The sequence below is a fragment of the Rhincodon typus genome, chromosome 14, assembly GCF_021869965.1.
Source record: "Rhincodon typus isolate 14 chromosome 14, sRhiTyp1.1, whole genome shotgun sequence".
In the NCBI taxonomy this organism is placed as follows: Eukaryota; Metazoa; Chordata; class Chondrichthyes; order Orectolobiformes; family Rhincodontidae; genus Rhincodon; species Rhincodon typus.
The window spans coordinates 59,255,662-59,268,663 of NC_063345.1; the positions used below are offsets into that span (position 1 = coordinate 59,255,662).

The 13,002-nt window shown below is 40.4% G+C and overlaps 1 protein-coding gene across 3 annotated transcripts in view; it reads right to left on the reverse strand.

The window, feature by feature from the left end:
* Positions 1 to 474: 474 nt before the first annotated feature.
* Positions 475 to 13,002, reverse strand: part of LOC109913832 (cysteinyl leukotriene receptor 1) — a 38,879-nt gene continuing 26,351 nt past the window's right edge. For 2 of the 3 annotated variants that reach the window (XM_048605406.1, XM_048605409.1), the window contains exon 2: positions 475 to 5,045. In XM_048605406.1, coding sequence (XP_048461363.1) covers positions 3,929 to 5,008 — 1,080 coding nt within the window. In that variant the 5' untranslated portion in view covers positions 5,009 to 5,045 and the 3' untranslated portion in view covers positions 475 to 3,928. Of the gene's footprint in view, positions 5,046 to 5,264; positions 5,412 to 13,002 lie in introns of all 3 variants that reach the window. The other variant, XM_048605408.1, reaches the window with a different exon arrangement.

Genomic DNA, 13,002 nt, shown 5'->3' on the forward strand with positions numbered 1-13,002 from the left:
TACTTCCCGTTTCATAACAACAAATTGTGCACATATAAAGGACATCTAAGAACTATAAAAATAGAAACTTCTGACATAAGTTGGCATAACAAAATTACGGCTGGTGTTTTTTTCAATATTGCACCAATCAAAAAATCATTATATCAAATTAATATTAACACAAGGTAATATGAACAGAAATATCTACTGGGTTTACAAAGTGACATAATAGAAAAAATTGTTACATGGTTATTCAAAAAGGATCTTCCTGGGTAATCACTTCTTTCAGCCTTCAGTTTTCCCAATTATTTCCTCTGTAAGTAGTTAACCTGAAGTGATGTTTTTCTGCACACCTATGTTACACACAGTCAGAAGTCACATGACATCAGGTTGTAGTCCAACAGGTTTATTTAAATACACAAGCTTTCAGAGCACTGCTCCTTCGTCAGGTGAAGTCGTCAGACGAAGGAGCAGTGCTCTGAAAGCATTTGATTTCAAATATACCTGTTGGACTATAACCTGGTGTCGTGTGACTTCTGACTTTGTACATCCCACTCCAACACCGGCACCTCCACGTCCATGTTGTGCACCTTCATGCAGATGTATCACCACAAAGAATGCAAAGTGATGTTTTGTGCTGTTGGAAATAAAGCAATAATCCACCAGAACTTTGTATGGTGCTTCACCCAATGTAAATACTACCAGTTGAATCCCTGACTTGTATCATCCTTCCCCAAAAATCAAAGATACCCACATCCAGAAAGGGATAAATTTAGCCTAACTTGCTGGATGGGCAAACCATTGCGTTGGGTGGACAGCCCAATAATATTCCCCATTTGACGTCAAACCAGAGCTGCACTCGATCTCATCAGATTCCTGATGGATGGGTTTTGGAGACAATAATTATGATTTTTTTTTAGCACGCCTAAACATGTGTCACTTCAGTTGCATTGGTTCTGTGGCCAATTCTGTGAATCCACTCAATGTTGTGATGAATAGAGTTAGGAAGGCTAGCAGACTCACATTGGCTAACTGTTCCATTCATAAATGCACCAGCTACTTATGTAACATTTTAATTTTGCTTGCTACATAAATTTAAGTCAGTGCATTTTTGTTGCCTCAGTCATTTTTTGATATCCAATTTAATGTGCTTTTCTTTTTGAAAAATGAGTTGCACTAAGATAAAAGAACCGAAATGTTTTCTTTTCATAACCCGTGTGGCTTAACTTAATCTATGAATCAATGTTCTGACTCATTTGTTTCAATGTTGAAATGAAATTACCGGCAGATTTTGGTGTTTTCTTTAAGGTTTATTCATCAATGATGTAACAGTGCTGGTATTAATCATCTTGAAACCTCTGATCTCAGATGACCTTAAAGAAACAAGCCAGTGAGGAAGAAAGCTAAGTGCAAATTGGACTATGATTCCTGGCTGCATGAACTGGAGTGAAAGTGCTTGCGGGCTGCAATTGAGAGGCCTTTGGCAATGTGAGCCCGTTTATAAAACAGCTCTCAGTGCCTAATTCTCTCACTTGCAAAACCTGACTGGCTTTCTGTTTGTTCACATGATACATTACCTTATTGAAACAGCGAGTTATTTAAATCAACATGTTTGGACATGTTATGACGCAATCCTGGGCCAGGTCAAACTTGAATCCTATCTCTGCACCACAAGATCCTAAATCAATTTATTTATATCATTCACGAAAAGAAGCTTTATCATAGTTATTTTAATCATTCTGTTTGAACATACTATGTCACATGTCCAGCTCAGGGGGGACTTGAACCTGGTCTTCTGGCCCAGAGACAGGAACCATATCACTGCACCCTAACTAGTGTTTACTATGTTCATATGGAAATGAAGGTTTGAATTTGTGTTAATCATTTGTAGAAGTTCTGTCAGAAGGATAAGCGATACCAATCCCTACATTTAGTTCCCATTACTCACAGTTTTTAGAAAAGATCTGGGTAGATTCCTGAAAGAGGGAGAGCTGCCTGAGTTAAGATGGTAGGTTTGGTGAGCAAGAGGAGCTACACTAATGAGTAACTTATGGATCATTGCTCAATTTCCTTCAGATATTGGAGAGGAACATTGCACACTGTTTCTTACATAGGGCACTGGTTCCTTCAGTAGGTGACCACATGATGGAGGATGGCTTGGTGTTCTATGTGGGCTGCATCATGTGTAGATGGGGTAGGCTTCATGACCTTTTCTACTCCCATTCATAGATAAACAGCTTCGTTAAACATAATACTCAAAGGCATATTAAAAAGACTGAAAAAAATCAGTCCCACTGAAGAAATAGTAATCTTCACCCGTACTGAAAAATATTACGGAAAAAATATTCAAAACATTATAATAAACCAAACTCCCCAACCCGATAATGTCTCCATTGGTTTTGTCCTATAAAAGATCAGAAATCACACGACACCAGGTTACAGTCCAACAGATTTATTTGAAAACACAAGCTTTTGGAGCCTTACTTTGGTTTTCAAATAAACCCGCTGGACATAACCTGGTGTTGTGTGATTTCTGACCTTCTCCACTCCAGTCCAACACCGGCACCTCCACATCGTGGCTTTGTCCTGTAAAGACTTAGCTTTGGAAAATTTTATTTCAATATGCACTCAACAGCATAAATTCCCAGTGAAATACAAGACATGAAAGTAACTTACACATCCACTTCATGTCCTCTCTTTTGACAATATATTCATGAGAATGTATGGTTAAACAAGATGTGTTTTGTTTATGAAAAGGAAACAAAACTGCCACACACATTGTGATGAAATTATACACTTATCACTTGATTATCCCTATATTTGAATTTTGCATTTCACGAAAATAGACTTTGGTTTTTAAAATGCCACTAAAGCACTGAAGGGGGACAAAGCATGTGAAAATGCAAAAGCTACTTCTTCTGGCAACAGTTAACACCCTTTTCTTAATATCCGCTATTCTTTGTCAGTACATTTCTCCCTCAAGCACGTTTTGCTGCTTTCCTGCTCATCCGAACGGTGACTGATGTTCTCCAGCACCCACCCAGCTGGACATTATTTAAGTCCAAGTGTCAGTAGAGCTCTGAATTTGTAGGGGGCATTAACGTAGCATGTACATTCCAGCAGAAGTTAATGAACAGGCAGCTGATATCAATTGTTAACGTTCAGGGACTACCTTGGCTGAGATCAGAAACTTCCAACACAACAGGAAAATGATTCGGTTTGGCAACTTTTTGCTCTGTATAGCATCCACTCAATGATTTTACTTGTTGATCCCTAATGGGATCGTAACCTTTAACGTGTCCATCTGACCTCCATGGGTGACAAGCAATCATTCATAATTAACCCCATTAATGTTGAAACATGCTGTCAACTGGGGACCTCCCCAGCTTTAGTCTGAAGGGTTTTTTTCAATGGTTTTAGTTGCTTATTTCAAAGATGACAGGAACTAGCACTTGTCATTTTTTCTTAAGGTTTGTAAACCTTAAACAAATACCCTCTAATTCGTCCTTAACATCCTAGGCAGCTTGAAGTCTCTTAGAGACTTCTCAGAATGTTAAAGAATTGAACTTTTCCCCCTCTCAATCTTTTTCCAAAGAAATAAAATCGAAGTAGTTGGACACTGTGTTCATTAACCTAACATGGACACCCAAGTCACATAGTCAAAAACAAATAATGTCCATTGCAAAATTACGATAACTTGATCAGTGATCTGCGCACAAAATAATCTCTTCAGTCATTACAGCACAGTTTTGAAAAATCTACAAGAACTCTACAAGCAGAAAGTGTGCTTTATATCTGATTTCTGTGGATTGAATCTCTGTGAATTTACGTGAATTTTGGTTCACATGTGCTTTGTGTGATGGCAACACTACCCTGGCAAAAGATATTCCACGTTTGAAAGGCTCAGTCCCCTTTCCGTGTACCTAGCATTACGGCAGCAGAGTCAGATTTACTTGCTGATGCTTCCATTTGCCCGAGTAGGACTGAAAGAATCTTCATCTGATTTGTCCTGTTCAACACGCATTAGTGAGCGTTTCCTTTTGTTCGACAGCTGATTGCTGGATACGGACGATTTTCTAGTGAAGGAACTTGTAAGTCTCCGTCTAAAGTTCTCTCCAGAGAAGAAATACAAGAGCGGGTCAAAGCAGGTGTTGGCAGCTGCCAGACAGAGCGTTACCACGACGGACTTTTGCATGTAAATAATGTCATCACAGTTCTTGTTGTTTTGTAGCAGGAAATGCAGGTGTATTGTACGCTGGGTGTGGTAGGGCATGAAACTGATCAGGAAAGCAGCCAGCACAATGATGATCAGATGCACTGCTCTTTGACGCGATACTTTCTTCCTGTGAATGGCCGCTGTGCTTTTCATTAACGCCCTCACAATGAATGTGTAACAAATGAGGATGACGAGAAATGGCAGGATGAAGCCTAAAACCAGCGAAATGTAGTTCATAATCAACAGGTTCTTCAGGTCTTCTTTACGCTTACCATCTGGTGGTTCAAAGCACTTTGTTTTATTTCCATTCCTGTGAGAGCCTGACAAAAGGAACGGGCTGCTGGTCACAGTGACAAAAATCCATATCACAGCACAAACTATCTTGGCCTTCTTAATATTGACTATTTTCAGGTTCTTAACAGGGAACACAATGGCCAGGAAACGATTGAAGCTCATGGCAGTCATGAAGAAAATGCTGCAGTACAGATTGACGTAGAGAGAATAAGAACTGATTCTGCACAGCATGTCCCCAAAGATCCACCTGCCCTTGAAAGCGTAGTAAACGACACGTAAGGGCAAGGTGCAAACACACAGCATGTCCGACACTGCCAGGTTGAGCATGTAGACATTGAAGGCTGTTCGCTGCTTGAATGTTTTCACAAGTACGAACAGAGCAAAGGCATTTCCTGACAAGCCCACCACAAAGACCAGGGAGTACACTGTAGAATAGACTTGATTCCGGAAATCATCAATTGACGGGCATGACATATTCGACGAATAGTTTGCTGGGGTCTGTCTTGTTTCGTCAGCCATTTTTGAAGCTTTTTGTTGGAAGGAAATGTCTTCAACACTGGACAAAAAAAAACGAGAAACAATTAACCCAAAGGCATCTGTCTCACTACAACCATACGTTTACCTTAAGGTATAGCATGACCTTAGAAACCTGTCTCTTTGGAACATTTGTCTTCAAAAGCAATTGTTTAAGATACCTAGCAATCGAATATTATATATTGTTTTTAAAGTGTACTTATTTAGCCCATTCTGTTATGATTTTGCAGCCAATTTTTACCTTCAAGAAATGAGATAGCTTGTACTTGCTCGCACTTGCATTTGTGTACCACCTTTTATAGTCGTAAAATATCCCAAAATGTGGTAGAAGAGTGCTGCAATTTCACCTAAAAAGGGTGCTGCAGAAACTCAGCTCGTCTTGTACCGTCTGTAGAAAGAGAAAGGAAGTTAATGTTTCGAGTTCAATAATGACTCTTCAAAGCTTACAATCTGACACTGAGATGGAACTTGGTGAAGAATTACAGGGAGGGAGGTCAAAGATGTCGGCTTTTGAAAGAAATGGACAATTAATAACAAATAGGTTGGCTTACAAGAGATTTGAGAGAATTTCAATCACGCAAGTAGTAGCTATTACTTTTTGTGACTTCTTGGGGTTAATTAAATTTCAGTTGCTGTCGGGGGTCCATTCTGAGATGTGCTAATTGTAAATTTGTTAGCACTCCTTTTGTGAAAGGTGGAGGCAGGCATATTGTTAGGATCTTTACAGTTTTCATTTGAAAAGTGACTTGTAATTTGTTGCTGGTTGTGAATATGCTGGGGACAATTTGGCACAAGATTTACACTTGCAGTGAGATGAATTTGTCAGAAGTTGAACTTTTGAAGATTATACACATATGCGCACACACAGTCATGTGTCAAGATGAGCTGGCAATGAGCCTCATTGTTTTGTATTTACCAGTTTCATTAAGTCATTTGTATAAACATTAACTCAAGCCCATTTAGCTATTGGCCTCAAGCCAGAACCAAAGGTTGGATGAGGGATGTTCTGTAAAATTAATCTTAGGCCAATCTGATTTAAGTAAGCCATTTTGCAGGGTGGTGTACACAGTATGTTAAGGAAACTATTTATGGCAGGATCCTCTGTTACAATGTAAGAACTGGGTGGAACTGCAAGAGACACTTTTATCTAGCTGTCACCTATAGTTTCTCAATTTACTATTGCAGTCTCTGCTTTTTTGAGTATTGTTGATTTAAAGACTGACAGTTTTCAAGGTCAAAAATCACACGACACCAGGTTATAGTCCAGCAGATTTATTTGAAGACACAAGCTTTCGGAATCTCGCTCCTTCTCCAACACTGACACCTCCACATCATGACAGTCTTCAGTTCAATAATCTGATAGCTATCAGTCGTTACACCTCTGTGTACAATTTTCCTGTAAACTGTAATCCAACAATTACATCAAATAAATCTTCTTAACTTTCCACTTTGTCCAATCCTGTGTAATGATTATTGTTAAGCTTTTGAACTTCTGGCCCCTTTAGCCTGATTCTTTAATGTCTGTACATTCTCACTCTGAGCTGGGGTCAGTACGGAGTCAGGATTAGCACCAGGAATACAAGCTGACTTATCTTATGCCTATCCAAGCGACACCAAAGACATTCTTTTTGCAGCGAATCAACTGTGATTATGTAACTCTTTACTCAACAGGGCACTTGGTTCTTGTAATGTTGGCTCAGCTTTGCGGCATTAATACAAAGAATTTAGATAAACCTGAGGTGCTGCATTTTGAAAAGGCAAATCAGGGCATACTTATACACTTAATGGTAAGGTCTTGGGGAGAGTTGCTGAACAAGGGGACCTTGGAGTGCAGGTTCATAGTTGCTTGAAAATAGTACTGCAGGTAGAAAGGATAATAAAGAGGGCATTTGGTATGCTTCCCTTATTGGTCAGTGCACTGAATACAGGAGTTAGGAGGTCATGTTGTGGCTGTACAGGACATTAGTTTGGCCACTTTTGCAATACTGCGTTCAATTCTGGTCTCCCTGCTATAGGAAGGATGTTGTGAAACTTGAAAGGGTTCAGAAAAGATTTACAAGGATGTTGCCAGGTTTGCAGGTTTTGAGGTATAGGGAAAGGCTGAATAGGCTGGGGCTATTTTCCCTCGAGGGAGGGTGAGAGGGTGACCTGATAGAAGGTTATAAAATTATGAGTGGCATAGATAGGGTGAATAGTCTATGTCTTTTCCCCAGGGTAACAGAGTCCAAACTAGAGGGCATAGGTTTAAGGCGAGAGAGCCAAGATTTAAAAAGGACCTAAGGAGCAACTTCTCATGCAGAGGGTGGTGAATGTATGGAATGAGCTGCCAGAGGAAGTGGTGGAGGCTGCTGCAATTACCACATTTAAAAGGCACCTGGATGGGTACATGAATAGGAAGGGTTTAGAGGGATATGGGCCAAATGCTGGCAAATGGGACTAGATTAATTTAGGATATCTGGTTGGCATGGACGAGTTGGACCAAAGCATCTGTTTCTGTGCTGTACAGCTCTATGTCTCTGTGACAATAACCACTAAGAATAATGATAACACAGGAAGCAATGTATGCTGTTACTCGAGAGGTGAGTGAAGGAATGGCAAATTTCAAGCCAAGATGTGAAATCCATGATAAATTCAAGATGGGTTGCATCAAGTTCCAAAATGTTTTCATCTGTTTTTGATCAACAGTATATTCCAAGTTTTATTTTCAGGAAACTGCTCTCTTCTGTTGCAATTCTATCGCAGGTACCGATTTCAGTAGCTGCTGCATCCGACCACACAGTTTACCGTTTACACTGGAACTCCAATTCTCTTGCACAGGAGAGGGAGCCCTTCTAATTTGTAGTTACCTTCTAATTTTGAAATTTCAATTCTTCAGTCGAAATCATCAGCCTAAATAGTGACGAACAATGGGCCCAGCATCAATAGCCGTGGAACATCAATTCTCATTGTCTTTCTATTCTATCCCTCTGTTTTCTGTGTTGTAGACAGTTTGCTCTCTAAACTTTCTCTCTGACTCCACAGGCTGGATTTTTCATCTTGGCCTTGAAATAAGGCAACTGGGCCATTTCCCACATTTGGAAACGTGAGCCTGTCACCTTTGTTGTTCCCTTCCTATTTTTCACTACTGGAGATATTGGTAAGGAGGTTCATGTTTCTGAGTCTGGAAGCTGTGTCAGAGAAGAATGTGTTGGAAGGAGGGCTGATCAGAAGGCCAATCTGAGTTAGCTGAGTTCTTCTGCCAACTCTACACCAACCTCACCTCCATTTATCCCCATACCAGCCTATTTGCAACCCTCCCCAAAACCCCCAACTCGCCCTCCATGTCCCCATGAATCCTTCATACTCCATCACTTGTTATCCACTATGACATATTTTTAAAATGAACAGGATAAAATAATTCTCACAATCTAATAGAGTTGGCATATTCAACAGCAGGACAGAGTTTCCAAAAAAAATCATTGGAATTTAAAGCTTAGTCCAAAAACACGACAGGGAGAATTTTCCAACTTAATTTCTTCAGGTTGGGATGCACTATTGCACTTTTGCCGTGATTGTAATTTAATACATGTCAACATGGCTGCACTCTGTTTCTTCTCTTTTTATTCTCAACTATTTTTAGTTTTCTCTGTCAGTGTGCCTCAGCCTGCTGCAGTTGCGGAGAGTCATGCTATGTATACACGCCTGCCTGTGGACTGGCATTGGACTTTTTCCTGATTATGGAACATCCAGCAGTAAAGGAGAGACTACCCTGGCCTTCAAACAGACCACCAACAAACCCTACCTTGTTCAGGCCTGCATTACTGAACTGGAAAAGGCTCACCCCTCAATTACGTGGGATTCTGGGTATACCCATGAGTGGGCTGACAGTGGCCCTCCAGCAGGCTGACAGGTCCACCACTGTGGACATTAAATCCAGCTCCATGTAGAGTTGTGACCCTATCCTCTGTTTGACCCCAACAGTAGAGTGCTGACTTAAAACCCAAAATCTTGGCTCTGACATTGCTGTGCCGCTACATTGCTCGAACGAAACAGTAAAATTTATTCAATGATCTTGATCCCTGATGGGAAGCCTCAATGTCCTTATAATGAGTACAGTGGTGTTTTAGCTACATGTCTGAGCAATATTCAGCCACAGAATGCAGCATCCCTGGACCCTTCAAAGGATGGAAAGGGATGATGACAGACATTAGGAGTTTAGGTAAATATCTGAATCAATGGATTAAGGACCAGTACGCCTTAGTGTAATGGTGTGGGAAGAATTTCTAGTATTTGAAATTTCCTGAAAAAGCAAAATTACTGCATTCATTTAAACAATAAAACAGAATGCACTTACTGCATCTTTGCTACTTTTGTCATCTTAAATGAGTCGTGTTTAAAACAACAACATTGAACCAAAACAAGATCTGTGCCAATGTTGTTCCATATACATTTACTGTAAAAAGAAGAAACACAAAATAGCAAGTACTGCCAGCTTCATATAAACATCAGAGATAGTAATAACTGCCGATGCTGGAGTCAGAGATAACACAGTGTGGAGCTGGAGGAACACAGCAGGCCAGGCAGCATCAGAGGAGCAGGAGACGGGTCCTGACCTGAAACGTCAACTTTCCTGCTCCTCTGATGCTGCCTGGCGAGATGTGTTCCTCCAGCTCCACACTGTGTTATCTTTATATAAACATTATTGCTCCAGTTTCTATTGAATTTTTCTCACTGTTAGTCTGGGGGACGTTTTCTTGCAGATTAGTACTTCCATTAATACAGCTGTGAGATAATTGTTACAAAGAGGTTGACTATTTGTTGGGTAACATCAGAAAGTAATTTTCTGCCACTGTTAACCTGTACATAACCTCAAAACATGGGATGCAAGGCGTTCTGGCTGGTTAAAGGTATGCGGATATAACTATTTGTTTAAAATAATGTTTAACTGCAAAGCATAACTTTAAAAGTACCTTCTCAGCGCTCCAGGAAGTTTAAATCAGTAAAAAAAAGTTTTGATTTGTGTACTTGCATTCTAATTAGTGGAAGTGAGGTGATTTGATGTTTGCAAAATGCTGGAACAGTTCCAACTCAAAGATTAAGGATACAGCATCAAGTTTATCAAAAAATAATGAAGAATTAGGGGATGATACTGGAAGTCAGAGTCACTCAGAGCTGCCTGTGCTCTGGAATGCAGTGGTAGGGATTTAGGCAGTGAATAGAGAGAAGGATTTAGAAGAGCAAAACAGTTGGCAAGGTAAATATCAGATGACCTCCCAGGGCCTGCAAATGCAGAAGCAACAGATTATAGCTATGTCAAGGCCTGTGAGTTTGCCAAATATAAGAAAGCTGACAGATTGAGAATTAACAGAAATTCATACTGGCATAGATTCAATTGTGCATCATGTACTGATGCTGTCACTTTAAAGGGTTATTTTGTCATAGGTTTATTTTTGAAGAGAGGTTTTAAAGGCACAGGTGACGAAGTGGCCACTGAAACACAGCATAAGTAAACAGCTTAGGAGGCCTTGGGTTGTTTTTTACACCAGAATGGTGTGGCCAGCTCTCGCAGACTTTGTACTTTTTTTTAGCTGTGGCAGTCAGAACCTGTTAGGGATCTCAGAAGAGTTGGAAACTTCAGTGAATGATTCCTAGCTGCTACTTTCTCTGAAATCTCTCGATGTTGTTTCTTCCTGGGTTGGACAACTGAAGTAAGAATCTGTGTCTGAACTTGCCTTTTTTTACCAAGGAGTGTGTTTATGGATGTTAATATATTGGAACATTTAATTAGTAATAGGTACTGTATCTATTATTTGGTTAAGATTTCCAATAGTTACATTGTTGTAAATTCATCTTTCTTTTGTTTGCATTTTAACTATAGTGTTTAAATAAATTATGTTTTGCTTAATGTGGAGTAGTTTGACTAGTTGCATGACATCTGGAACACAACACTTCCCACATATCTTTAAAATTAGAAAAAGTCAGGGTCTAGGCTTCTTAAAATATTTTGAGGGGGTCTGGTCTGGTCCACAGCAATTAACATAAAGCATGGAGCAGATTTCTAATCTGACTCCACAGCATATTAAGCAGGAGGTGTAAAACTAGCTCTGAATGGGTTCTTTGCATGTGTTTTCCTTTGTATCTCAGTCTAATGTCACAACAGGGTGCAACGACAAATTGATCTTATGGTCCTGGTATTTTTTGATTCACCCATCTCTTTACACACCACAATGTCCACCCACTCTTCCTCTTCCTCACTGGCTCAGTAATTTGGAGTTTAGAAGAATGAGACATGATCTCATTGAAAGTTTCAGGATTATGAAAGCGGTAGTTGTTAGAGGAGGTGGTGGCATCGTGCTAATGGCAGTGACAAGTGGTAGGAGTACTACTAATTCAGAACATTGACTATACCTTAGGCAAGGCTAGACTGATTTTTAGCCTCTTGCGGAATCAAGGGATATGACAGGGGTTGGGGAAGGTGGAAAAGTGAAGTTGAAGTCTCAGATCAGCCATTTGAATGCTGGAGTATACTCAGTAAGCCATATAATTTCTCTCTGCTCCTATCTCTCATGTTCCTATTTCCATGGCAGGTTGAATTCTGAAGAATCTGATCACTTGCGGGCTGCCAGTAGAGAATGTCGAGTAAGGAAGCTGCAGAATTATTACAAGAAGCCAACATGGTTCACTCCATATGTCATGCAATGCACATGCTTCAGTAACTACATGTCTCCAGTTTCACACTGTATGGTTGACCTTTAATGGTGCCAGCATACTTAGTCACAAGTAATAGTGTGGCCTTGGTGGGCTTGTCCATTCACCAAGACTAACAAGAATAAATCTGTTTGATTTCCCTCATGGTATCAAGCTGTTTAGCTTCACAACAAAATCCAAAGTTTATCCTTCAAATCCAGACATTTTTTTAAATCTAATCTACACAACATCTGCTCAGCAATTATGTTTATATCATCATGTCAATATTTCTGGCATATGGGTGGCCATTGGGCTCTATCACTCAAGGGGCTTGCACAGGCTCACAGTGTAACAGGGCAATCTGTCCATTGTACTGTCAAATATGGACTGCAGATCAGCACTTACAATATGATTACAATCACAGCATCTAACCATTAATTTCTTTCCATAAATGGTTGTGGGAAATTCTGCAAACATGCTGTAAGACATAAAAATAGCATGTACAAGAACTAACAGATGACAAAAGAGAAACGCACCGTTTGAAAGCAAATGTGGAAACTTTATATTTTTTCTCCATGAGCTGAAAACAGTTTTGGAATTCTGAAACAAAAACAGAAATTGTTGGTGGAACTCTTGACAGGACTGGTAGCATCTGTGGAAAGAAAAGAGCCCAGTTTCTCTTCATCAGAACTGTCAGCAGTGAGGAAAAAGTGGTATTTATGCCAAAGGTGAAGGTTCTGGGGTTGGGGGGTGGTGGCGCTAAAGGGAGAGATCACCGGATGGAGGTGGAGGTGGAGCCCAGAGAGAGAGAGAAATATGAAAGGGGTAGGTAAACAATGAGACTATGGATAGCAGCCCAGGACAAAAGAAAACCTGAATAAGTGATAATTAGAGCTAACAGTAGGAGAGTATGGCTGAAATCCCAGCTGGCACACTTGGTGATATCCCAACTAGTATGCCCGGTGATATTCCAGTTGATAGATCCAACTGGCATCCCCAATGATATCCCAACTGGTACAGCTAGTGTTATATCAGCTGAAAGACCCAGCTGACCCACTCAGTGATATCCTAGCTGACCCATCCAGTGATATCCTAGCTGACCCACTCAGTGATATCCTAGCTGACCCATCCAGTGATATCCTAGCTGACCCACTCAGTGATATCCTAGCTGACCCATCCAGTGATGTCTGAGCTGACACATCCAGTGATATCCCAGGTGACACATCCAGTGATGTCCCGGCCAACCCATCCAATGTTGTCCCGGCTGACCCATCCAGTGATGTCCCGACACATCCAGTGATGTCCCGGCCGAC